Below are 27,708 nucleotides of genomic sequence, written 5' to 3'. Positions count from 1 at the left end.
AAAAAAAAAAAGAATAAAAATGACAGCTTCTTCTTCATCAGTGTAATAGCAAGCCAAAAGACAGCCTACTTGCTCTACATCTTCAGGGGACAGAAAAATATATGTGTTTGGCACAGAAGCCTGGAAAGCATTTATTTTGAAAACTTGATGTATTTCTAGGTCCTTTAGTTTAGATAATGCTGTACAGCAGAAACATAAAGCTGCTAGCTCAAAAAAATTTTCCATTTTCCTTAGACTTCATGACCCCTTATCTCAAGCATGAACATAACAGCTGATGCTGTCACATCTGAGAAACTTTGATGAGGGATTTGACACAATAGGAATTTCTGGCAGACAAAGATAATTCCTCTAGGAAGGCTGGCACAAAAGAAATACAAAAAGGAGAAGGAAAAAGAAGAAAATAAATTCCCCCACCCCTCCTACTCCCTATTCTCTAAGACAGAGGTGAATTTCTTCCAGACTCGAAGAAGAAAGGCTAAGCAAAACCAAATAAATGAAAGTAAACAACCCTGGAAGAGTAGAGCTTGTTGATGTTCATATGATGAATTATGATGGACTAGCTGTGACACTGAAACTATAATTATAGATTAACATCTGCAACTTCACACAACACATCCCACTGGATCCAGACTGGTGGGAATGGCTGAGGATACACATAGCCCAAGTGCTTCTAAAGTGAGGCAAAAGAATCTGCAGGTCTCCATTCCCAAACTCTATAGGTAGAGATGCATCCTGTGCATAAGAACACTAGTATTCTTTCTCTAGAACTCTGGGGATGGAAGAGAAGATGGCATGTTCTTATTTCTCTCAATGGATAATGTTGATCCAAAAAACCCCTTTTTTTTTTTTCAAAAAGCATATACCCTTAGATGGACCTCATCTCAACTTCATAAATTCTTGTAAAAAAAGTGGATAAAAATCCATTTCTAAAGCAATAATTTCAATTATTTTCCTAGTTAAGAAATTTGTGTTCAAGACATAAGACACTCCAACACTATGACATAAGACAGTGCTTGCACAGAACTGTTTTTTTGTTAATTGAGTCTTTGCAGAGCTGAGGCATTGACTTTGTTGAAGCTTTTCCTTTTTTAAAACAAACACTGGGCAGACGCCAGGGCTGTATCTCTGCAGGAAGACAGTGACAAATGGGAGTCCTCTATGCTGATGAATGACAGTACTACACATGATCCATAACTCTTTCCAATACATTAGTGAGTGATTGCCCTTGTTTACCATAATCTACCCTTCCCAAGCAATGACCCAAGAAATGGTACAATCTTAAATGAGAAAACTTAACCTTAGCTCAGCCCTAAAACAACGGGCTGACGAACATTTCTGTGCTCAGGCAAGCAAAAGAAAAAAAAGCAAGCTAAAACACCAACAGATTTTGTATCTACTTCTAAATACAATAACTGATGATGGAGATAACTGAACCAATCATGAAGTTGGACATACATATACTTTCTCTGGCAGTAAAATGTTGATGAGGACCCCATTAACTCTTCACAGCAGTTCATTACCATTCAGATGTGTAAATAAGACTGCTCTAAGCCCACAAACTTTAACCAAAAATTGAGTGGTAGGAGTTAAAAAAAAATACGAAAATCTGGTGGGCAGGAGAGAGAGAATATATCACAAAATACTTGTGCAACTCTTTTCCCATAGAGGCAGGATTCACCTTAAAAGGCTGATTGATTGGTTGGTTTTAATCTTGGTTTTCCCCAATTAGACAATGAGATACTATTAATCTTAAACTGCTGTTCTCAAAATTTATTCATGAAGAATGTCACCAAAGTATGACTGTTTCCATAATAAGAAACTTAAAAACTGATGCAACAGAGAATATTTTCTACCTGACATATAGCTCAGCTATGTAAGTTAACACATTTTAGCACCCATAATGTGGCAATGTGCTAAAATCACAGGAGGAGCCATTTCAGGCTTATTTTTTCAGTTAATAACCCTGCCGAGGTTGAATCTGGTGAGATTATCTTGTGGCAAATCTAAAATGCTTGATTTCCAAAATACATCCATATAGTTTGCTACAGTTGGGTTTTTTTCCCTGTTTTCTCAACTACTTCCAGAAAACCTATGCAGCTTCATTAGCAGTGAAGACAGCCATACCAATACTACATGACTTCCCTGTCTGCAGTACCACTGCTGCTGAGGCTGTAGTTGAACAGAAGGGATGTGAAATACTTGTGCTAAAAAGGTAGGTGTTCCTCCAGCAAGATCAGCCAGATATTTGTTATATCTGGTAAGTAAAGACCAATTTCATATTCAAGGAATATGTGACACATATTTTAGACTTTAATTTTGTTCTAATTTGCTATGGAAGACTTTTTGCCGTGTACATTGTCCATAGTTAGAGGACAACAGAGGACATATTCTTTAATGATCTCATTAACTCAAATGGAAATATTTTAATACTCAGTAGTGACCTTAAGTTCTGCGTTCTGCTTTTTCAAAGCTTCCACAGTGTAGGAGATTTCTTTCCATGACTCAAGCTTTGCTTTTGCTTGTTCAAGAACCTGTTCAGCTTCTCGTTTAGCCTCCAGCCATTGTGTTGAATCCTTCAACATCTCTTGAAGCTGTTGTTTTCGGCTTTGGAGGTATCCATGCACTTCATCCCACTGGCTCTGTATCTTTTCAACTGGTGAAACACAAAGGAAAAACAAAAGCTGAATTACTTAAAAGCTTTTAATTTTTTTTTTAAATTCTATTTTAATTCTATTAAAATCTTTCTAGAACTGACCATATCATAAAGCTGCTGTACTTTTAAACTGCAATTGCATCGAAGTTTAGTTCAACAAAAAAGAACAGATAAACTGTTCTGGGTCACACAGTATGGCTTTATGACACACAGCATGTGTCTCAATGCATATGCAGCAAGAAATGACAGGTTCATGCCTCAAAAGCCCTTATGAAACAGGATCATATTTGAGAAAAAGTCTGCAATAATCCTTCATTTTTACCAAACCAACACAAGGTTTAGGATTTTCTGAACAACAAGTCCTTTAGGGACTACAGTAATATTAAAGATTTATTGCAAGATATAATTAATGGCTGTACTTTCTTATTTCATTAAGGCAAACGTTAGCAAACTGCAAAGGCTAAACAACTTTCTTATATGCACATGTTAAATATAAAATAACATTAGCTTTATCCACCATTTGAAAGAAATGTGATTTGTGGAAACTTAAGGATCACTAAAATCACTGATAATAAGCATTGGAGAGCATCCAGCACCAGGCTCATCCATAGTAGCATAACAACACCAATAGAAGTGTCCAAGCAGCTGAACTTTGACACAATATACACAAAACCCCCAACATCAACAAACAATAAAATCTGTGCAGTGCATGAAGGAATAAGCATTTCTTATATACATATATTTAATTCCCTGAGGTTAGTCCACACAAAAACGCATTCTCAATATTTTCTTGAAGACTTCCTCACTACATTGAAAATTCACAGGCCTTCTAGGGAAGGGAACTGAGTTTCCTAGAGTAATCAGAAAGCAACTGAAATATTTGTTGACTGGCAGTTCCAACACTGCATGTCTCACTGCAAGGTTGATTCCAGAATGGTGCAGGCTAAAAACCTGGATGAGAAATGCTTCAGCAGGGAAAAGAGGCTTCTAACTATCAGTGCTTTTCCTCCTTCCAGAAGAAAGGATAAAGATCTTTCCATGTACTCAGCTGAGGTTTAGAGAGAGAGAAGAAAACTTTTCAGCATTCTCTGCTGAAGCCTAGGGAGAAAAACTGAGTAAGCACACATAGCAACATGTTTAAATCAAAGGAAAAGCAAAAGGAACTGAAGAAACAGAACTGGAAAACATAAAGCACGCGTAGAGCACAGCAAGGATAGCCTAAAGCCCAAATATTTAAATTTAATCTGAAGCAAATCTAACCTCTCGTTTTAGGAAGTCGTATACTCATGTCACAAAACAATTCATTTCTGTGCCCTCTCTGGGCAAGGATTTCTGATGTAAGCTTTAGAGCACACTTGAAACAACAAAGAGGCTGTAGACTTCAGGAAGGGTGAATAACAGAAGTGAGCAGCTTGAGCAAAATCTTCCTGCTGTGGCTACAGAATGTGGCTCAAGGGTTGTGCTGGATACTTAGGGACAAAGACTGCCTAAACACCTCCCACAGTGTTGCTGGCAACAGCTGCCACCTATTTCTTGTAAATCACTACTTGAGCTCCTTCCCCCTTTGACTCTGAGACATTCATATATTTTCATTCCTGGCAAACTGGAGATTTTGATACATTGCAGACAGAGGTACAACAGCATGTTTATATCAGCTGTCCATGAAAAAGAAAACACCAACTACAAGAATCCCACCTATTTTTGCTTTATTTTAAGTTTCCTTGTTGGTGTGGGTTGTTTGGGGGTGGTTTTTTGGTGTTTTTTTTTTTCGCGGGGGGGAGAGAGGATTAAGAAGTGAATGAAAACCCTATTGCAGAACTGCTTCAAAAGAAAGCTGGATCTACAGTTATATTAATTTTTTTCATAAGAGCTGCTTTTAATAAGAAATGCTGGTATTTCTTATCACCCAAAATCAAAATATTTACAGATGTATTGGTTCCATAATGTCTCATGAGATTTGTATGTAAGCAAGAGATTCAGCAGTCCTCCTGTAGGGACTGTGCTTTTTGCAGCAAGACTGAGCTTTTCATCAGATCCCACAGTCCTGGGATTCCATGATGACCAATTCTCCCACCCAAGAGGACAATGAGGCTGCATAAGGAAAACTCCATTCAGGATATCTCAGGAGCCCATTTACACAAGTGACTATGAATGCACAAGCTCCAAATCTATGAAAAACATTTTCCACTTCCTTGTGAAAATACTTGCCGCCTTAGCTCCCTCAATAAAATAATATATATATATTTACTTTTGCTTTATTACAGACTGGAATTGAAGAGTTCAGGAAGTTAGTAGGTAATGTAAACAAAACAACACACCAGAAAAATAAATGTGGTTTTCTTACACCAGTGAGTGACCAAACCCAATTAACAAAGTACTTCACTTGTGGTTAAACACACCATGATATCTACATAATTAATCTGGCTTTTCTAAGGTAGAATGTACCAAAGAGTGAAGTACTATTTAAGATGAAATATGTATAAATAATTTATTAGAGAAGCCTTTATAATGATGACAATATCATTTAGTTTAATGTAACATAAAAATCCCTTCATTACAATAAATTTACAATCTTTAAATTATGTTCCCATTTGATTGATTTTTGAATAACAAAAAGCCCAAGGCTCTAAAGCTTAAAATATGAGATTCACTTCCAAAGTGAAAACCACAGTCTAAATCAGTGTCTCTTAAGGATGTATTTGCTCATGTTCACTCTTTAGTGGGATGTTTTCCACAGAAGGAAAGGTGAATGCCACTTAGATTTATGCCAAACAAAAAAGTTCAGAAATTGTAAATTGAGTGTATATTGTGTTAGAACTGACCCCAGGAACCCATGAACGCATTCACCTGCAGCTAATGAGTTACTGACTGCAGATGAGCAGGGTCAGAGAATTGTTATTAAATCATGTTGGACAGTAGTAGACAATTTTTAAATTGTGAACATCATAGAGGGTTTGTGCAAGGGCACTGGAACATATAAAAGGTTTTTTCTAACTGGGTAGTACTGGGAATAGGTTTATTAATATATTTAAGTGTGTTTTATAAGACAGCAGTGAGGAATTTCAGTCCAGAGTTCTTTCAGGCCAACACTCTGACCATAGCCTTTAGAAGGACTATTTCTGCTGTCAAGACTTTATAAAATCCTTAAGGTCACCATGTACCTACAGGACTGTGCTGGGTTTATCTGGGAGAGTTAAATTTCTTCCCAGCAGCTAATATGGGGCTGTGTTTTGGGTTTGTGCTGAACACTGGGTTGATGATATGAGATATTTTTGTTATTGCTGAGCAGGGCTTCCACAGAGCCAAGGCCTTTCCTGCTTGTCCTACTGCCACTTTGGTGAGGAGACTGGGAGGCTGGGAGGAGATACAGCCAGGACAGGTGACCCCAACTGACCAAAGGGACATTCCAGATCATGTGACATCATGGCTCAGTAAATAAAGTGGGGGGCAGAAGGAGCAAGGGGAGGACTTTTGGAGTGTTGGAATTTGTATTCCCAAGTCACCATTACATATAATAGGCCCTCCTCTTCTGGGATGGCTGAACACCTGCCCAACAATGGGAAGTAGTAAATGAATTCCTTGCTTTCCTTTGCTTGTGTGCATGGCTTTGCTTTCCTTATTAAACTGTCCTTATCTCAAAGTTTTCCAACTTTGGCCCTTCTGATTTTCTCCCTGATCCCTCTGGTGGGAGAGTGAGTGGGTGGCTGTGTCAGGCTTGGCTGCTGGCTGGGGTTAATGGATCCAGCATAGGGAAAATCAATTTCTTTCCAAGTTTTATCACCCTTACCTGGAATGAGGAAGACAGCCTTAGAAATAAGCAAAGTTCTAAACCTAAGAAAATAGAAGGATCAATGGCGTGTGAAGTAATTATTCCAGAAAAAGGATTTGCCCAAATTTTGGAAAAGTAAAGAAGAAATGTTATCACTATTTCCTACCTTGAATATAAGGCCCTCAATAAGTAATATTCAATAAATGGAAAAAAAAAATAAACAAAAGTGGACCAAAAGCTATTGCAAAGATGACAAAATATCCTGAAAGTTAAGAACATCTAATATCACTAAAAAGAGTAAATTTTTCCAGAAAAAAGTAATGTAACTGACCTTACTGCTCTCTCCATTATAATAGCATATTACTGAAGTGAGACTCTAATCTTTATGTTGTACATATCATTGCACTACATACTGTAACAACTATACATTGGAAACACCCAGACAGACACAATAAACATGGCTCCATGTACACTATTAATATCACGGAAGCACAGGAATTTAAAATAATTAGTAAAAATGAAAAAAAGTCTTTTTGTTCCCCCTAGTTCAGTAGTTTCTGAAGCACCTCAGTTTATGTTGATCATTACAGCTAAGTCCCATGCCTTTTACATTTCAAAGCCCAGTGTCTTACTTTTCAGTGTGGCATGTCTTTGTTGTATCCAATTTTCTTCCTTTCCTTTCCTTGCCCTAAATTTGACAACAGTACAATATCTTTATTGTGAGAATCAGTATTACAAATTATCTCAAGAAGATTTTTGCTGACTGCAAAGGGGCAATCTGGAAAAATCAGGACAGAATTTTCTTTACGGCCTTAATGAAAAGAAATAATTTATTAATTCATGTGGCCATTAACTAGTTTTATGTGAATATAAAACCACAAAAATATTTGACAAAGCTAAACTGAGTGTCAGAAAGACAAAGTGTATACAACAGGTTATTTCCTGAAGTGAAGCCCAATCCCCATCCATCTCCCAATCACAGTGCTCCAGCAGAACTCCTCATTGTACTTCACCTACACAAGTTTTTTGCTTGCTTGCTGGAAAGTGTCCCAGCATGCCTCCAACCACTCCCAATTCAACACTGAACTCTCTCAAATGAGCAACTTAGGACATGGTGAGATTCTGCCAGTTTGTAATTTCAAGGTTGCTATTCAATTTCTTTTTTTTCTATTTCTACTATTTCCTTGCTGATCAATAGTGATTATATACTAAAATTGACAAAAGAAATTCTGCTGAACTGAAGTTACAATAAGCAACAACAAAGCAGAAAGCAGCATCTAAAGTAATCAGACACAAGACAGGTATACTTCAATCTGATTTTCATTAATTTCATATGTTGAGGAAAGAACACACTTAGTGAAGGAGAATGAAGGAGACTGCGTCCTTAAGATTCAGTTTTGTTTATTAATAAAAATTTTCATAGGTTTTCTCATGCATTACTCATTATAGGGAAACAAACAAAAAATTAATTTCTTTTTCTCTGGTAGATTTTCATGCCATTTTATCAATTTATCTTATTGAAAAATATAACTTCAGTGAGAGAATATACCCTCTCCTGTTTATAATATAACCACAACAGAAAAGGAGTCTGAGAAGAAGCTATCAGTCACAGGAGAAATAATGTTCATGTTACCAGAACATACATATTATATATTTAGCCTATGCAAAGATGTAAAAAGTATTCATTCCATGCCAGTTTGTTAAGTCCATTGAATCTAGCACACTCTCTAAAAAAGTGAACAAATAAGTGAATAGCAACAGAATTTGTGAGATAGAAAACCTCTCCTTTCCTTGTCCAACAAATTACACAAACTACACTAATTTTGCACTGTAGGAGACTTCTCAAAAGCATTATTGTCAATATATTGACATTTGCCTATAAAAGCAGGTTTTCACTGTATTTTCATAGATTTGAAGACTAAAGGGACTAATACAATCTGATCTGCTGCGAATGTAACCGGCGAATGGCAGAGCTATAGGCAGTATTAATCCATGTTACCAAAGCTGCTGATGCACTGATTTTCAGGTTGGATTAATTTTTGTTTGAATTGCAGCTCAATAGTACACTTTTTTTGGAATGTTCTGGATAGTTAATTGTTATGTATTTCATTTTACTTCATTGCATTTTACTAATCTATACATTTATCGATATTAAATTTAGTTTAGTTAAACTTTTGAAGCTGTGTAACATTCCAGTTTTTTCCAGTCCTCAGAGTTTTAAGTGAGCAGGTTTAATGAGAGGCATGATGGAGAAACTAGAAAATATGGATCTAAACAGAAATATTCTAGGTTACTGCACCTTTTTTACAGTTTTCCCTTTCTTCTACTAATCAGTATAATCTCCCACATAACAGGGATAAACAAATAGTGAGGGAGAAAAAAGATGTTTTTATAGGGTTACAAGACCATTCTGAAAGAACAGCAACCACGCACTACACATAAGACTTTCTGATGTTTGTCAGTTTTGGCTCAGTTCTCTATAAACAATGTTAGAGGAATCACAGCTAAAATATCACTTAAACTTTGTCTTATCTTATGGTTACCTTTCTTTGTATTATTGTTTTGTTCTAAGGAAATAAGCTAAACTATTTTTTTTTTTTTTAACTATGAAAGGATTTATTTAAAGTTCTCCATTCGTCAATTACTTCTTTCTGCAAGTGCTCTACTTTCTCTTCTGCTGCCTTCCAGAACAGGAGGTTTCTGACTTGAGTCTTATTTTTCAAAGAGGAATCACTTTGATAAAGCCTATCATACAACATCCCTTGACAAAAGGATGCTGTCTCTGTTCTTATGAACAATCTGTGCATCTGTGAGAGACTGGCCTAGGGAGAATGTTTGGATGGTAGATGCAGAGTCAAGTGAGGGTAAGTTTAAACCATTTCTTTTTTAATTGCTGAAGTACTTAAGGAGTTGCAGGAACAGTTATCCCCTAAGTTTCTGCCTGTATCATTATGGATCTGGACAGGACAGGGTGCACAGCAGAGAACAGCTGGAGCCAGCCTGCTTGGGTAATGATTTATACTTAGCTGTCTTTCATCCTTCCTTGGAGAGAAGCATTTCTCTTAACTTTTTCCAATGGCTTATAAAAGTCATACTTCTCAAACAATGACCTTAGAAACTCATGGCAAAACTTTAACTTACATATAGAAAAACACTAATAATCTGTCATCTAAGACATTTTATGCATCAATGGTCAATAAAATGATGGGAGGATTTAGCTAATAAACCCCAAATTAATAGTGGGGTGGCAATGTAGAATATCTACCCTAATGTGAAGTCTGCCATTTATACCAGTAAGATGTCAGATGTGGCTTTTATGCACAGTTAATATATTAAGGTATTTATAGAAATATTCCTTATCATAAAGTATCATAATGCATAATGACAGATTTTTTGGAAAGACTATTCTTACAGAAGATTAGGCAAAACAGAAAGTATATATGCAAACTAAGCTGCATATAGACAAGTGGATGAATAATACCTGGGAAGAAGGAAGGAACTGCAATCATCTATACTTGTGTAATATTATCGTTTCTATGAAAAAATAAGAAGTATTACAAGGGAAACCAGGAAGAAGAAGCACTTGGAGCCTTTAGTTGTCTTTTGGGGGTCATGAAGAGCAATGAAAATGTACCTGAAAGACACACCAAGGCATGAAAGTCCCAAGGGGAAGAATGTTACTTTCCCTGCCCTCTCAGAGACGAGAAGGATAGGCAGTAAGAGATTTCAACAGATTTGGATGTGTTTGGGTTTTTTTTAAACACACAGAGTCAAAATCTCATTTTGTAGTTTGATACTTTTGGGGGGTAATTATTTCCAACTATTGCAAGTCTGATTTAATTTTGTTTTGTTTCATTAGGGCAGAGCTTATTTTCTTTTATCTAAAAATCAGTTCCATATGTTCAAACTAATGAAGGTCACTGTTCCTTTGAAAGTGTCAGATCAAACAGACTGAACTGAAAACTGTCAAGCGGTTTCTGCTAAGCACCAAGTGAATAATTCTTCAACACTGTTAAGCATGCTTTATACCTTTCTATAGAGAGTGGGAGTTAGAGACCAGACTAAACTGGTGGCACATCTGAAGAAACGAGTTTCTTACATCAAGCAAAAAGTAAATTCCATGACTGGGCACTGAGAAGGGCATGCAAGAGTTTATTATTTGGAAAACAGGTCCCTCAGAAAGCATTCACCAGTTTATTAACTTTTTATAGAAGTATTCATGTATTTAACATTTATCACTTCTCAAATGAAGTTTTCATGATAATTTTTTCTCTAAATGAGAAAAGGAACAGATCATGGTATGCACAATGTGGAAGACCATTTGCTTTGCATTTTAAAATGTCATACAATCTGTAAAATTCTGATGTGAGAAATAAATGCTAAAGAGATGTAGGATTCTTTAGGACTTAGTATGAAATAGGTAACAAATCTAAGTGTAGTTTTGCTAGAAACCTACAGAAAAAAACATATGTATCTGCATATACACAAACTATTGACAAGGGGTATGAACAGATTAGACAATAATCTTTTGATACCTCTCTATTGTCAGCAGAGCCTTAAGAACAGGACAGTCATGGAGAAATGGATTGACAAAACTAAAATCCCACTACTCTGGCAGAAGCCAGAGTCAGCAATGATTCTTCCATGACCCCAGAAGCAGGATGCATATGGACATGCCCTTAGAAGTTAACTAAATGATCTTTTTCTACAGAAACTCTCACATTTGGATGATATAGAAATATAACCTCACTGTAACATTGTACTAACTGAAAAAAACAGAGTGCTTCCTTGCTGGAATGATTTAATCATCTTTCAAAATGTTTGATTTATTCTATTCCCCTTGTTGCATGTAGATTGGTGTTTCTGCCTGGTTAAAACCGAACCCGCAACAGCTACTTTCTTAAATATTCATAATATAATTATGAAGACTTACATTAGATTTAGAAATTATATTTAGGCTGATGGGAAGTACTCAAATTGAAGCCACAGGATTAAGACTAATCTGATTAACTAGATGAGTGCATATGTAGGCAATCCAACTGTTTCTGTTTAAAATTTATAGAAAAGTATTCAGAGAACTTAATAGGAAAAAATGCAGTAATTTCTGTATTTTTTTAAAATTGAAAGATTTAATTAGAGGCAACTAGGTATTTTAGTATTTACCTTTGCCCAAATGTCTATTTGTTTGGGTTTTTCTCTAGGATTTTGGTTACTCAAGATATTAAAAGGAAAATAATTTATGGTTATATATCTAATTTCTGTTCATGGATGATGGCTTTTTAATAATCAACCTGCCTACGAAATATTTAAGAAAATCTTTATTTCAGAAGAAATGTCTTCTCTGTGCCTGTATTTAAAAATTGGATATTAAAATAGTGATACTGTATTCTACTTTCTCTGAACATAATCAAAAATATTATTAGCATTATTAAAGTACTTCAGCTTTCATACACTAATGCTCTCAAAGACTTACTGATGCAAAAACATAATGGTAGGTTGGGTAGTTTAAGTCCTGAAATATGTGAAATTCATTACCTACCTAATGAGGCATATAGGCAGTGAAATTGTGAATTCTTAGTACCACATAACTTTGTGTTGCTATCATACATTCATATTTACACTGCATATTCTTAATGTCATCAGCCTACAACCTCCTACTGAGTTTGGGCTGAGACTAGCTTTCCAAATATATCTGCATTTGTTATTCTGTACACTGATTTGCTTTGGCTTTGATTTAATAGATCCAGCTCTGACTGTAGGAGTAAGACTTTGGGAGATGTTAAGAGAACCAAAATAACTAGAAAATTAAAATTGACTTTATAATTCAGCTATCGGGCTCCAAGTTACTGAAGCTAAGCTTTGCAGACTGTTTACATTTCTATTTTCTTCCACAAAAAAACCCCAAAACCCAAACAAGCTCAGACTATTGTGGATCTTTTCCTATGCCTCTTCTGACCCTACCAAATCTGCTCCACCTCCACAGCACACAACTCTCACCGAGGTCAGCTGGGAGACAACTCCAGAGCTTTGCTACTACAAAACAGTGACAGAAAATTGGGTGCTGGTAACGGTACTGGGCTTAGCTCAGTATCCAAAAAAAGCCATGCATGCATCAGGGGAAAAAAAACAGTGGGCCAAATCAAAAACATGCCAGCTTTGACTTTTATATTTCCTTTGAAAGCAAAGAAAACTTCCAAATGAGCAAGAACTGATTTCAAAGGAAAGAAGTAATAGTACTTCTTTTAAAAAATTCCTATATTCAACTTTAAGCATAAATTTCAGGTATTTTGTACTGAGTAAACAGTACATCTGAACTGAATTAGTAATTTTTTTCTTATTTCACAAGAGATATTGAAAACAGTATAAATTTATTTTATTCACAAATTACCAGTTTCTTAATCACAGACTCATAGAATGGTTCAAGTTGGAGGAGACCTTTAAAGATCACCTAGTTCTAACCCTTCCAGGTTGCTCAAAGCCCCACCCAGTCTGGCCTTGAACACTACCAGGAAAGGGGCATCTGTAATTTTTCTGGGCAACCTGTTCCACTGCCTCACCGCCCTCACAGTAAAGAATTTCTTCCTAATATCCAGTCTAAACCTGCCCTCTTTCAGTTTAAAGTCATTCTCAGTGTCCTATCACTACTGACCTTACAAAAAGTCCATCCCCAGAACTGAAAGGTGACAGTGAGGTGTCCCTGGAGCCTTCCCTTCTCCAGGATGACCAATCCCAGCTCTCAGACTGTTTTCCTAGGAGAGGTGTTCCAGCCCCCATGGCATCCTCTAACAGGTCCATGTCTGTCTAGTACTGGGGACCCCACAGCTGGATGCAGCACTTAATAGTGCAGTGAAATACCAGATATGCATCTTCAGCCATGATATATTTTCAGGGACAGCTGATTATAAATTCTAGCATGGACAAAAGTTTATAGACTCAAAAGAAAGTCACATTTACACAATAGATTATGAATTGTACTGGTGATTTGGGTAAAATAATTCTCTTACAGTAATGTTCCTGACAGAAGTATCAGATATTAAAAGACTGTAAATGAAAAAATCTTTTTTTTTTTTTTTGATTGATAATCACAGTCTTTTAGATAAATTGCACCAATGTTGAACTATTTCCAAAGATGAGTTAATTCCCTGGGGGTCCTGCTTCTCCTTCAGACTGACATTTCCACCGTCCTTACACCCCATTCTGTCTTCCCTCTCACACTTGCACTGATTTTTTAAGTACTCCACAAGACGCTGTCAGTCTGATACTGGTTAATCCATACTTTTTTATGCAGAGAAAGACAATCTTAGCTTCCTAACACTTGAAATTCTTAATTTCAACTTTGTTGAAATATAAAGCAGAGAAGTAGTTAAATTTCACACTTAAAATGGCCTTATACACTTCAAAGTAAATATCCCACAGAGTCAGCTAAGGAAGTAACATGCACAGCAGAAGAAAGAGATATTTCTTCTCAAAATTCCATAACATTCAAACATTTTGAGCGTTTTCCGTGCAATTATAATACTCCTTTTTTTTTTAATTAATTACTGATTAGAAAATGAGGGTCCTATCTTTAAAATGATGATACTTGAACTTAAAAGGAGCACAACTCTGCAAGCACAGAAGCATGCCAAAAAAACCCAGGTAATGTGTTTTTTCCTATTCTGAATTTAAAGGACTAGTTCTCAAGGTCACATGAACCTGGCATGACATCACATGTATTTGTTCCTTAGTAAATAAAAAGATACATTATTAATAATAATAATAATAATACCACCAATCAACAATGTATCATATCTGTCATCTTAGTGCAATATTTTAGCTAATAAAGGAAAAAAAAAAATATAATGTGTCAATTACACCAATCATGAGAAAAGGAAAGACATGATAACTTGCCTTTTACTATTTGGTTTCTTTTGTTTGAGGTGTTGTGTTTGTTCTGGGGTGTTTTGGTTTTCTTTTAATCAGATGTCAGTACGTCTTTGTTCATGTTCGCTATGCTACTCCAACACAGATCAAACATTGGTGAGACACTCTATGGACTGAACTTAATCTACTTTAGGCAAACACTTCAAAGTCACTATTCTGTTATGGCTTAAACTCAGCAAATTTTGAACCTATCACACTGCACAGGTGTGTACTGGAAATTAGAAAGCATTTCTTTACTGAGAGGGAGGTCAGAAAGTGGGAGAGGCTTCCTGAAGAGGTGGTCAATACCCCATGTCTGTCGGCATTTAAGAGGCATTTGGAAAATACCCTTAAAAAAGTACTTTAACATTTGATCAGCCCTGAAGGGGTCAGGCAGAAGGGCTAGAGGGTCACTGCATGTTCTTTCAAACTGAAATAGCCTATTCTGTTCGATTCTGTATTTTATTATATTTTCAGGAAAACACATAAAATGGATCAAAAAGAAGTATCCAACAAACAGATGAAACCATTACTTTTGCCATCCTAATATAATGCTGCAGTGAAGGAAGCCAAGTGTCAAAAGTACAGAAATTCAGAGAGAATGTAATGAATATTCTGCAAAATTATTACATCCCTTCCTCTGAAATACGGCACTCATTTCTAAAGTTAAGACTATGAAGCAGACATAAACACAGTCTGACACTTCCAGCAAAAATTTCCATAGCATAGGCGTCTGCTCGACTGTACACAAGTTCCTGTCCAATTAAAATATTACAAAATAGATCTTTTTCCTAAATATTCTCTTTTAAGCTCTAGGTCTCACCAAGCCCAAATGCCACCAGTTTCTCACCACATATCAGAGTACTCATCACCCACCCTTCTTTGCTGTTACTTGGTGAGGGATTGTCCTCTGACGAGTCATGCTCTCACCTGTCATGCAGTAGACTTGCTGATAAGAAAGATGGAATAGAAGCAGCTAGTCTCCAGAACTGTTTTGTTTTTTCTCATTCCCTCCCTTTTTGGTATGAAAGAGGCTGAAGCACTGTTATCCACCAAACAGAGACTGAAAAGCCTCTGAGTCACCATATGGTTCTGAAACAAGTAATAAAGTTAAATTCTTTGAACTATCTACAGTATTTCATAAGTCACCATAGCGATGATTTTTATACATAACTAAATCAAATCACCAGCTGGTGGAACCACTCACCAAAGTCTTAGGACCTCTCTCACACAGACTAAGCCTGTATTTACTCAGGTTGGACTTGCAAAGGAGCTTTGGGGCCTGTGTAAAACACTGATTTTATTATTGTTTTATTCCTGACTCAAGAAAAACTAAAATCATTATAAATTTATATTGAGGACAGCCAAAGTAAAATCCTTGGGCCAAACATACTCCAGGATGCTTAACTAGATTGTCTGAGAACAACTGCATGTTCCAATATATGTTCTTTGTGTATTGCATCCGTTTTAGGAAAAGAGATGGGACACAATGTACTCCAAAACCTGCATTTTCCTGATATGGCTGATTATGTGACATCTAAATTTAGCTTGTAATCTCTGCTGAGCAGGACCTCTGTTGCCTTTTTGCCCTCTAATTACTACAGAAAATTATGGTCTCATATAAATGAATATATACCGTTCTGACACAGTTTTTAAAATAACTGTGGAGATTTAATGTTGCCCATTAATCTGCCAGTGGACAAATAATTTGATCACATCCTCAAAACTTCATTTCTGAACAATCCCTTTTTATTTCCATTTATTTTTCACTTTTTCATAATGTGTTGTAACACGAGCATAGCTTGTCTGTTTGTATCATCATGAATAAGATAAAAATAGAATGGATATTTTTACTGTTTACATGTCTGCTTTTAGTTAAATTTAAAATGTTCTGTGCAAGCTACTGTTTCTAACACAGTACTGCCTTCAAACAGAGACCAAAACAGCAAACACTTTCGTTTTTTAGATTCAAACAGAACAGGTAGAAAAATCTAGTCTTCTGAAGAGATATGGCACAGAAAGGCTGGGATAAGACATATTATCCTACCTTAACCAGATAAAGATCTGAACATATGAAATTAAAAGACTTTTCTGCAATTACAAGAAAGTCTGTAGCAGATCTGGAAATTAAATTGAGGTCATTCTAACTTCTAGTGATGCAAGAAGTTTGCTCTTACTGTATTTTCATTGCTAACTAAAGGCAAAAACAAACAAAAAAATCCATATCCTATCATACAGCTGACCTGAGGCATGGGAGTAAGTCAGTGCTTAGTGTTTGGCAGGGAGCTTTCTCTATGAAGAAAAATTAAGAATGGCATATGTTGCTTGGATGTAATCATACATTGCAAGAAAAGAATTAACAAGTCCTACTTTCTTTGTTGTGGTAGCCCACCTTAACAAGCAGCTCTCTACTTTTCACCATGTGCATGAGGGATTCTCAGTATATCCTGGAATATTTTGTTATTCTTACCTTTCCTGTTTTTTCACTGATTAAAATGACAGACACGACTAAATTATTCTCTAGTCCAAGTGTTTATATTTGGGTGACAGGTCCTGTTCCAGCTATATGAAAGCACGAATACTTGTTCCCTGACTTCATTTTCAAGGATGAAGCACTTCCATCAGTTTCCATCTGTGACTTCACTGATGAAAGTCACCGTGTATGGGGAGCTATCAGAGCACAGCATCTTTACTGCTGATGGCAATTATTTACATTACTCCTTTTAACATTGCAAATTGACTGAGTCTTTCCAGTACCAAAGAGAAAAAACATTCCTTTCTGATCATCTGTCCACTACACAAGTCAATGGAACATTCTTCTGCCTCTTCTGACAAGTCATAATAAAACCTCTTTACCATTTATTATTTTCAGTTTTTAAAGTATTTTATATAAATGTGAATTAACATTTGTAAAAATGAGACTGAATTCAGTTTTGAAATGCAATGTAACTAAAACCCGATTTTTTTCTGTAACGCTGTAAATAGGAAGCTTCACATTAGATACTGTTAAATATGTTGAAATCTCTAAAATAACTCAGTGATTGCTTTCCCGAAAAACTACATATTCTTGGCAGCTTTGGTCAATTAAATGTTTCAAAAAAATATTTTAACTTCTCTACTTAAGACATGAAAGACTTTGTATCCTGAGAAGTAATCTCAATTTACTTCAGATTTGCATACTATTGAATCCTTCTACATTCTTCAGAAGGACGTGGTACTAACAATTTCAGAGACCTACATGATCTGCCATCTCATCCTGTGTGGCAGTTTCTTACCTTCCCTTTACATTTCGCTTATAACACTTTTGCAAGTAAATTTGCTTCTTTCTGAAGCTACTGAGGCAGTGATCTTGTTAAACTGAAAAAAAAGAAAGCTCCTTTAAATGGATATTGAATGGAGATTTTTCACAAAGACTCTAGGAAGGCAGGTAGTCATATAAAACCAGTCTGTTAAAATATGACTCCTCTCAAGCATACAAGAAAGAAAAGATACCCCTGACAACAGTGAACAGTACTTACCATAGTAGGGTAGCAGACTGTAGTACCTGGGGAAAGGAATTGCCTCCTGACAAGACTTTCTGTCATTTCATATCTGCTCATGGTTCTGGGTAAGATTTCCACCTAATTGGTGACTGGGTAGGTTGAAGGTTGGAGAGCGGAGGGCTGAAGATTTATATGTTTTGGCTCTTTAACTAAAATCAATTCTATCACTTCAGTCTCCAGATATTTGAAGAAGAGCAGAGTGAATTGCAGAATATTAAATAGGCTTAAATTGTCTTGACGCTACAAATTACAAGAACTTTTCTGTCTGTATTCTGACTAAGCACCTCTACTAACTCCATCCCTAAATGGTGACCAACAAGGTTAAAACAAGATACAAAGCAGGCTCAAACAGCAGCTCCCCCCCAGTGCTGTACCAAATCATTCCTGAGGCTAAAGAGGAAAGTCTATTCTTCTGTCAGATGAGGGTATATCCCAAGTCTTTCAACCAGTTAACTTTATGTACCCATGGCTACATCATACAACAAAACGTAACCTGTTAATGTGAAACATCTCCCTACCAAATCATGCTGTCCTTATTCCAGGTGGTTTGTTTGTGGCTTTTGTGTGTTTGTTTTCACTCTTCTGGGCCTAGCTGAAATTATTCAAAGGCTTTTAAGGAAATTAATATCACATTTTCTGAAAGGTCTCTTCCTGTAACACAGCCTTGCGCTCCTCACTGGACTTTACTGTCCACGAGTTCACAGTTAGGTGAGGACTCATTTTGTGGTAATAATTTTCTCAAGAGAAAGTTGATCAACCATTCTGCTTTTGGAGGATAGATGACAAAATGTTACTAAGCCATAATTTGGACATAATTTTAAGTGCCTCTATAAAACACAGCAACCTGGGGTGCCTGTCTTCCAACACAGACTGGTTTCTAGCAACAAAAACCTTATCTATTTTGTCCTTATCTGAGTTCTTACCTGTTTAGAAATATCTGGCCTAGAACTAGCCAGTTCCACAGGAATTACCAACAACATGAAGTTTTGTAATTATCTTTCTTTACCTGATTGAGATGGTGAGATCTAAGCAAGCCACTAGCAATGATATCACCTAATACGTTTATGACCTCTGAGGCTACCAAAATATCTGTGCCATTTCTGCTGCAGAATATAACCAGAAGTGAAGAATAGTCACCTCGTAGTCTAAAAGCCTTTTAGGGAGGACTACAACACCTGAAGCAGGCAGCTGAGGCAGCTGAGATCTTGCCCTTTGTCCATTGAACCATATGCTTTTAATATATATAGACTGACAAGTTATATATAACTGGAATTCCCCAATCATTCAGACATGAATATACATGGAGCATGTTATTGCCTGTTCTTAAAGGGCAAGTCTCCCCAGTATTCCAAAATAACTTCCTACTCCTTCTTGAAATGTCCCATAACTTTCATACAGGTCCTACAGCAGCAAATATGCACAAAGGAAGGGGTTTCAAATTCTATACTCTTCTCAGTATACTATCCCTTTCAGAGCTCTAGTTTCATCTTGTTATTGACATTTTGTTACAAAACAACGTTTCTCCCTTGCTTTGTTCCTGTGGTGTAAAGTTCTCGTAGGAAAAACAGCTGTAAAGTGGTACATCAGGATGATTAATAAACTGCATGTTTATGACATAGGAAATTCAAATTCTTGAAATGTTCTTCAAATATGTGAAATTCAGAGAATAGACCACTGGGGTTTATTCAATAATTCAGCTAAAAAATATCAACAAGATAACTGGAAAACTGTATACAATACACTTTTCTCTAATACTTCTCTTTTTTACTCTTGGCAGCTAGGGGGTTTACTACTGGATGGCAAGTCCCAGATTGTATGACTTTATTTTTTCAAGTGGTAAACTCATAATTTGTATTCAATAGTTCTAAGAGAAAACCATGTGGATGCAGTACAGTGGAAATGGCTATTTTATTAAGATGTCGAGAACAACAGTACAGCTGTAATTCACTGTGGAGTTTCCACATATTTTGTTGTGAAAGTGATGACAAGTTGATGATTTTGCCATAAAACTGTCAAATACAGTAAACTATTAAATAAAGGCATTTTTATGTAGTGGCAGAGAGACATTCAGACTCTTTTTAGATTAGTTCAAATGCAGCTCTGCTAACAACCAATTAAAGCATATAGGTTTTCCTCAAAAACACAAAAACCAACCAACAACAAAAAAACCAAAAACAAACCAACAAAAAATGAATCACAAAACCAAAATACCTCTTCTGAAGACATAATCTATAAATTATTCATATACTTGTGGACTTGTTTCCTAAAACTGTCAAAGAAAATTTCAAAAGGAATCATTTCATCCCAAAGCATAATTCTTTATCAAAATAGTCTTCATTGAAATGCTTGTATTTATTGTTATTATTTATGAATTTAATGTAATAGGAATTAATTAACCTCTCAAGTGATATTTTGAGAGTACAATAAATTTCAAAAAATTGCTGAAGAAATGTGTGTGTTACTTTGGTTTATAATCTTTAAAGGGAGATTACCTGGTTAGTAAGAGATTATTTCTTCATACAGTTTTATAAATATGAATTTCCATACCTCCTCGATCACTTACACAGCCAGAAATCACATTACAAAATTGGGATGTAAATTACTAGCCAAGTGAAACCACAGAAAGTTTATGTGATGTTACCTCTTCCACATGGCCTGCTATTTAAAGTTTCTTATATTTCCAGGATCTAGCAAGATCTAACATAGTCTTTGATATTGGTTTGGTATTTCTGATTGTAAGACTGTAAATTTGTTTTTATTACCTCTCAGTATATTTCTATATTGACTTCTTACCAGCTTTGTGTATTCATACATAAGGACTGATGGAAAATAAGGAATTTTCAAAGTTTAATTACTTTTTTAAATTAAAAGTTGCTTATAAACTCATTCATTTTAAAGAAGCAACACTTTCAGAAGCAGTAAAGCAATGTGTTTTTGAGCTGTGATGCATTATGGAGAGAAAAATGTTATTGTACAGCATATGGTTCTCTTAGAACAGAATGCTTCTGCATTAAAAGAGCAGAAAGGTATGCTGCTTTTTCCCACAACTCTTCCTCAAGACTAAATGTAATTATTATTCTTACATATTCTCGTGTGTAAGTGGTAAACAGAATATGATTTACATAGCACACAGAGATTTAAATATAACATTATGTAAACATAACACAAGGTTTACTTTATAGAGCCAAAGTCTTTTCATGTAATATAGCTCCAGCAGTTTCATGCAGATAATGAAGTAAGGGTGGAGAAAAAAAATTCATAGGAAATCAATTGTATGAGTTCATCTTTAACTACTGTAAGAAAGACTAAATCTATGCAATACTATGACAACTCTGTTGAAAATAATCTCATGATTATAGATTTCTTTTGCAATTTATCATAGACATTTTCTCACAAATGTCTTTTGGTTTTTTTTTTTTTATTTTGTATAAAATGTTTACCTTGATTTTTTTTTATATATACTTTAAAAAGGAAATAAGATTTCCATATATATTTCAAAGTTAGACTTTAACTAACATAACATACATATTTCTGCAAGCAGAGTGACTTAAGAGTTAGCAAGGTTAGCACAGAAGCCAGAACCTTCAGGGTTTAATTCCAGTTGATGATATGCCAACCCATCCTGTGATGCAGAATGCAGCTAACTCTACTCTTGTAGAGTACCTGTGTCTCATTTAATATTTCTAACATGTCTCTTCAGTGATACTGGCCAGATGATTGCATTGCAGGTTTTTACTAGCACTTTAATAGCAAAAGGCAATGAACACCCTGTTCATACAAATTAGCTAATCTTCTCATCTTTTCATTTCCCAAAGTGTGAGATGCTGTGCTTCAGCCTGGGGAGTGCACTAGATAAAGTCAAGTCTATCAACCCCTACATGAAGACCAAGGCATTTCAGCCCACCACTCCCTTTCCTTCATGATGGGATCTCATGCATTTGGCCCCTGGCAGAGTGACTTTACAGAAGGCTGCTTGTGAGTGTGGTACACAGCTGCTGCAGAGGAACACCAATGTGCCAATGCTCAAGTCATGAAACAGAATAGACTAAATGTGTACTCATAACTGCTAAAACATAACCATGGTAACCTATTTGTACTCATGAGGAGGGAGAAAAACTCAGGAAATGGGAAACAGTCTATGGATGAGGTAGTCAGGGAGGACTTGCAGCAGGACCCTGGTGTGGACACCAAGGGAGTGGACATTTTCTAAGGTTTTGAGGAATGCTTGAACCTTAGCAACGGGAGTAGGTTCTCCAATACAGGGATCAGCTCTGGCTGTGAACAAGATTCCTTGGAATGGACTTGGGGACAACACACTGGGTGCAGTAAGCTGAACTCAGTATGTGCTAGAGGACAAGGCAAAACACCTGCAGTAGGTGAGAGCACTGTACAGGACAGGAGTACAGTAGGTGAGGGCACACAGCTAGAGACACCCAGCTGGGCTGGGAATAAGGAGGATCCCTATTTCAGGACAGGATAGCACTGTGAATAGAGTTGAACTACAGAGGTAGTTGCAGCCAGAACAAGTAGATCCTGTCTATACAGATATTCAGCAGGCCTAATTCAAACCAAACAGAGCAATCTCCATCTTCTTCATATGGCACACAAGGAGAAAAAAAAAATCAAGCAATTAAAAATATAAAAATTACTGTTGTTCTTTAAAAGAAATACTTTAGATGAGAGCATGTCATATGCAGCAAATATTCAGAAAATACCTTATGTGTCACATTGTAAAGTCCTAGCATCTTTGTGTCCCTCCATACTATAACAATCTCCTTAAAATCCAAAAGCAATAAATACCTCCTGAGTAGTGTTTATTATCACCTAGAATTGCCCAGATATAAACTGAATAAACATAAAAAACCTTCATGGATCTAGTCTGCTGCCTCAGAAAACTGGACCAAAAATGGCCCTGATCACACTCCAACGTGTACTTGAAAGTATATAAAGGGACATGACCTGTATCTACTGCATCATAAGTTGCACTTTTGTAGACAAGGATATTGACAGTTTCAGCACAGAAAATTAATTGTTAAATCACAGAAAACTGACTTTTGTACTTTGAGTTCAAAACTAACTGATAATTTTGAGAATTCTTATAGATAAAAACCAAGAAGTCATCATGTAAAATGTATATACCACACTACTAGTGTGGTACATATATTTAGTAGCCACAGACACAAGCTATAATATTGTTGAGCTACTATATACTCACTCATGATTTACAGTCTGATAGCTGTTCTCCTTTGCTGTATGAGAAAGAAGCATTTAATCTATCTTAGAAGGCAAATTCACTTAAAGTGAAATGCAGTTTTCCAACAGAATAAAATTCAGTCATTCATACAATTCTTACGAGGGCATGTAGGAATTATGCTTGCATTTTTTGTAAGTCTACAATTCTTAACTTCAGAAGACTTTAAAAATTAAAACATACTACAAAATACTGATGGGAGTACTACATGTGTTGGTTTTGAATAAGCACTGTAAAGTTAATGCACACAATTCATGCGACTTCAAACAAGTTGGTGATTCTAAAATTAATTTGCATGTCCAACAGGAGCAGGTTCTTATATAATATATAAGCGCTATCCTTTCCTTCTAAATCTTTAATTAAAACATAAAGCTTCTTCTTCTCTAAGTAACATGTTTCAATAGCAGTTTAACAATGTTATTGCACATAGAATATACTCTACATAGCATTTATATGTGGGACTACCAACAATGTGGTCCAAACGTGCATAGTGATTTGGGCATAGATGGAATGTACTTACCTGATGGAATAAAAAGAAAGAGATAATGTGTATATAGATATATTAAGTTTGTAATTATGGGGATAGAAAAATTTAGCCTACATTGACACCTTCACAGTCATCAGTTTCAGGAAGCAAGCCCTGGTCTCCACACCAAGATGTACAGAACAGTTTGCATCCACCTAAAGTGAATTGTCTCTGTCCACATGCAAAACACTTGGCCTGGGTCTTCTCTAAGCTCCATAGCAGACCTTGAGGACCATAAAAAATTCATTTTTCTAGTTCCTGGTCCTGAAAACTTGAGATAATAACTGAAGATATATAGCAGTCTGTCTCAAGGGCCACTTCCATAGCATGACCTTGAGCATGTGTTTCATCCTATAGTGAGTGGTATAAGGACATGCAAGCTCCCAAGGGTGACAACGCTATGTCTTCTATAGACTTCTTCTAAAACTTATTCTACTATTTTTTCCACCTTAGGCACAGCTAAGTTAAATCTGGAAAGGGAAAACAGAACTGAAGAAATAATACAGAGTAAAGCAGAGCATCATCAGACTTGTGCGTCAACTGAGGGGAGATGAAAGAAGAGCCTGCAGCTGTACTACGGGGGATGGAATTGAAAGCCTCTTACAAGCCTGTGGCTATACTCTGTGAATTCTTTCTTTTTTCTCCTTGTGTAAGAATAAGTGTATTTCTTTATCTTCAGTGCTTACATTCTATATTATGTACAACGTCCTTCCACTATGAAGACAAGCAACATAAAGTTAAGGTGAAAAACCTGAAATGTGGGATCACTGACTTTCACTGACATTTCTTCTATGTGCAGTTCGGAAAATCTGTGGGGATTGTCACCTGATGGAACTCTCCTTCTCATGGCAAAGGCATAAAGTATCTGCAGAATGCTATGCTTATTAGATACGACAACATTTTCCATGTTTGCTGAAATGCTGTATGATAGCAGAATTGCCACTTACTGCGGTCAGTAATTATTGTCCGGGCCTCTTGATTGCTTGTCTTGTTTTTTAGATTTTGTGCTGCAGTTATTAGTTCATCCAGTTGGGGACGTCTTTGCTCCAGATCCTGTAGTATTGCCTAGTTGAACACAAATACAAAAATAAAATAAAGGAAAAAGCATAAAGAGCTCTTGGGAAGACCACATATAGGGACTTTTTTTGTGTGAACTTGATTTAAAGAAAAAAGATTGTTTGCTGTTTCAAATAATACAAAGAATTTGGTCTAGACCTTCTAAATATTGTTCTTATTAATTTAAAAATACCAGGTATAACTTGCACTAATAATTTTAAAATAACCTGTAAAACTAGGTAAAAAATAGCAATTATTCTACATTTTTAACACATCAAATTATGCAGGATGTGCTATTCTCCTCAATAAAGCTATATAGAAGGACACTATTTTTCTGTATTATCTGATATTTTACTGTGTATTTTAAAAAGAAGATATAAGGGTTTACATTCTTGCCAGATTAGGCAGGCTTTTCCTATTAGCTCATGAAGTCTGATAAATTATGTTTATTTTTTAATATTTCAAGACTGTTTAATTATTATCTATTGGCTAAAAGCCATTGTAAGACTGCTAGTGTCACTTTTCTCTGTCCTCACTTCTTACCTAGCAGAAAAATAATTAACACTCACAATAATTTATATGTTATTCAAATCAATATATAAAGCCAAGACAATCTGACTAGAAAGTAAGAAGTGGATTTAGAGTTTCTCACGGGGAAAAAGATGAGCTTCATGGTATTTAGAAGGCAATAAAAACTAAAATACAATAGCTTTAGATAAAATGAAAATGAAAACTCAAGGAAAGTAAGGCATATAAAATTTATGCATATATTTAACTTCTTGTGAAGGATTAGGGAAGAGCAAACAAGGAATCAGCACAATCATTTCTCTCATGAGAAGCATCCAAGTATGTATTTAAAAGACGTTGACCAAATTCAGACACTTCAGCTCCCTATTGTGTAGTTTCTAGAAAAGATGCTCATTAAATTTCCCAGTCGTAGGAGTTGAAAGTAGCAGTATTTATTACAAAACTATGAAAAAATTACTTTTTTTCTGCCTACAACTTTTAGTCATCAGAACAGAACAGCGTGCTGTCAGATAGTTAATAGGTACACTTTAACAAATATCAAGCTGGCAAAAAAGGCAAGAGAAGGATTTCTACTTTTCAGGCTGGTTACATGGACACTGGTAGGATAACCTGTTAGCATTCTCACCTGGCTGTTGATAAAGCACCTGAGGTATTTTATTGTCTTAAGAGTCATCTGTCCTTAAAATGCTTTTCTTCTAAAGAATCATACTTGATTTTGAAAAGCTGTTATTCACTGACTGTTCTGGATAGAAAAGACCTGTGAGTCTGGTCCTAAATTTGACCCTCCAACTTCAGACTACAGTTGCATAATTTTCACCAAGTTGAAGGTTCCAAATAAAGACCTAATACTGTTTTCTGTTCAATAAGATTAACAAAAGAGCATAAGAATATAGCTTCCAGTAACTACAGCATGTACTATCAAAAGCAAACTAAAAGCTCCACAGAGTTTCACTTTGTTCAGTTAAAAACTCTTCAGGAAAAAAGGTAATTTTTAAGATATACCTCTAGCAACACCCTGTGAAATTCCTGCCTTTACCTTCTGTAACAGTTCTTTGAAAATCTATTATAACTGGCTTTCTGAAGTCATACCCAAAAGTTTGGATGGTATTTTTTCACTTGTATACTGATTGAATTGCATACAGAGACATGCAGCTAAAACAGCAGCTTGCATAATTAAGCAAAAAAGAAATTTCTCATTAGAAGTCTCTCCTTAGAAAGAGAAATAAAATCTACTGATGCAGTTACTATCTCTAGATATCTATGTGCCTTCTAAACTCCATTTTCTAAGAAGACAAGTTAATGAGTGACATGAATTTTACAATAGGAAAAGCAGTCGCAGTCCAGCCGAATGACATCTGTATTACGCGTATTGCCAAAATGGACGGTGCAGAAGGAACACTGAAACACACACAACAGGCTCAGATAATTCTGTGCCTTCCAAACTAGTATTTCCCTTTCTCTCTCCTTCCCTACCTAGAGAATCTTCAGAAGAGGAAGAGCAAATTAAGTCATTCTAAGGTCTTATGCTGACAGTGACTCTCTTCCCTAAAGTTTCCTAAATATAATTTTATACTGGAATATTCAAATAGAATGATTTATCTGATCAAGCCTGAGTCTCCAACTAGACATTAAATGCTGTGTTTGTACCACAAAGGAAAGCTGCTGTTATATGAAATCCAGTAAGAAATGAAGCACTAGGTAAGGACAGCTCAGAAAGGATTTGCCCAGTACCAAAATGAGGGAATAGAGCTGATCTGTGCCCAAGGGCTCACAGAAGGATTTACCTCCAAGACCCATCTGAAATTCCTGAACTGGACATTCAGGAAAACTAGAAATGCCTCTTAAAAATGAGTCTTGCTAGTTCTGCAGTTCGCTTGGGGACAAAACAAAACCCTGTATGGATTGTGTGGACAGCCTTCTCTCTGCCATTTAAAGTGAATAAAATTATTTTCTGCTGGATGCACAAGAGCATTTTATTGAAAGGTCCAGAAGGACACCCTTAAACTCTTAACACTATAAACAGGTCTGAAGATTCTTAGACCTTTCATAAGACAATAATACATAACTATAAAACAGATCTCTTTTCTTACCCTTAGAAAAAGTGGCATTTCTCAAATAAACATATTTTTTCCTTGATTTAATACAAAGTGTCTGGGAAATTTACCCAAGAAATGTCCTATTTTATTCAGTAGAATTTTATCAATTAGAATTACAAAATTTTTACTATGTTTATTGGTCTAGTTTTACCAACTTGTAAGATCTTAAAGAATTAGCAAATACATGTTCCACATGGTACCTACAGTGTATGTACCAAACCCCGATGGAAACGTGGATAAAAGTAGCTACTAAAACACATAATTCCTAAGTCTTCCTGTGATCCTGTAGCATGAAAATAAACAATAACACTTGAGCACCACTTAAGGTGTTACCATATTCAGAAAAATATTCTGTGACTGGCTAAACTGATCATACAAGTTGATT

At 35.9% G+C, this 27,708-nt stretch overlaps 1 protein-coding gene across 9 annotated transcripts in view; it reads right to left on the bottom strand.

Moving 5' to 3' along the window:
* The window catches only part of DMD (dystrophin), an 896,220-nt gene that overhangs the window by 270,125 nt on the left and 598,387 nt on the right, over positions 1-27,708 (bottom strand). For all 9 annotated transcript variants that reach the window (XM_017733467.1, XM_017733459.1, XM_017733457.1 and 6 more), the window contains 2 exons: positions 24,591-24,708; positions 2,442-2,653 (listed from right to left, as the gene is read on the bottom strand). In XM_017733467.1, the coding sequence (XP_017588956.1) occupies positions 2,442-2,653; positions 24,591-24,708 (330 nt within the window). The remainder of the gene's footprint in view (positions 1-2,441; positions 2,654-24,590; positions 24,709-27,708) is intronic.

This window comes from Corvus brachyrhynchos, unplaced genomic scaffold, assembly GCF_000691975.1.
Source record: "Corvus brachyrhynchos isolate BGI_N302 unplaced genomic scaffold, ASM69197v1 scaffold34, whole genome shotgun sequence".
In the NCBI taxonomy this organism is placed as follows: domain Eukaryota; kingdom Metazoa; phylum Chordata; class Aves; order Passeriformes; family Corvidae; genus Corvus; species Corvus brachyrhynchos.
The sequence above is the reverse complement of the archived record's forward strand: the minus strand, read 5'-3'. Positions and strand labels throughout refer to the sequence as shown.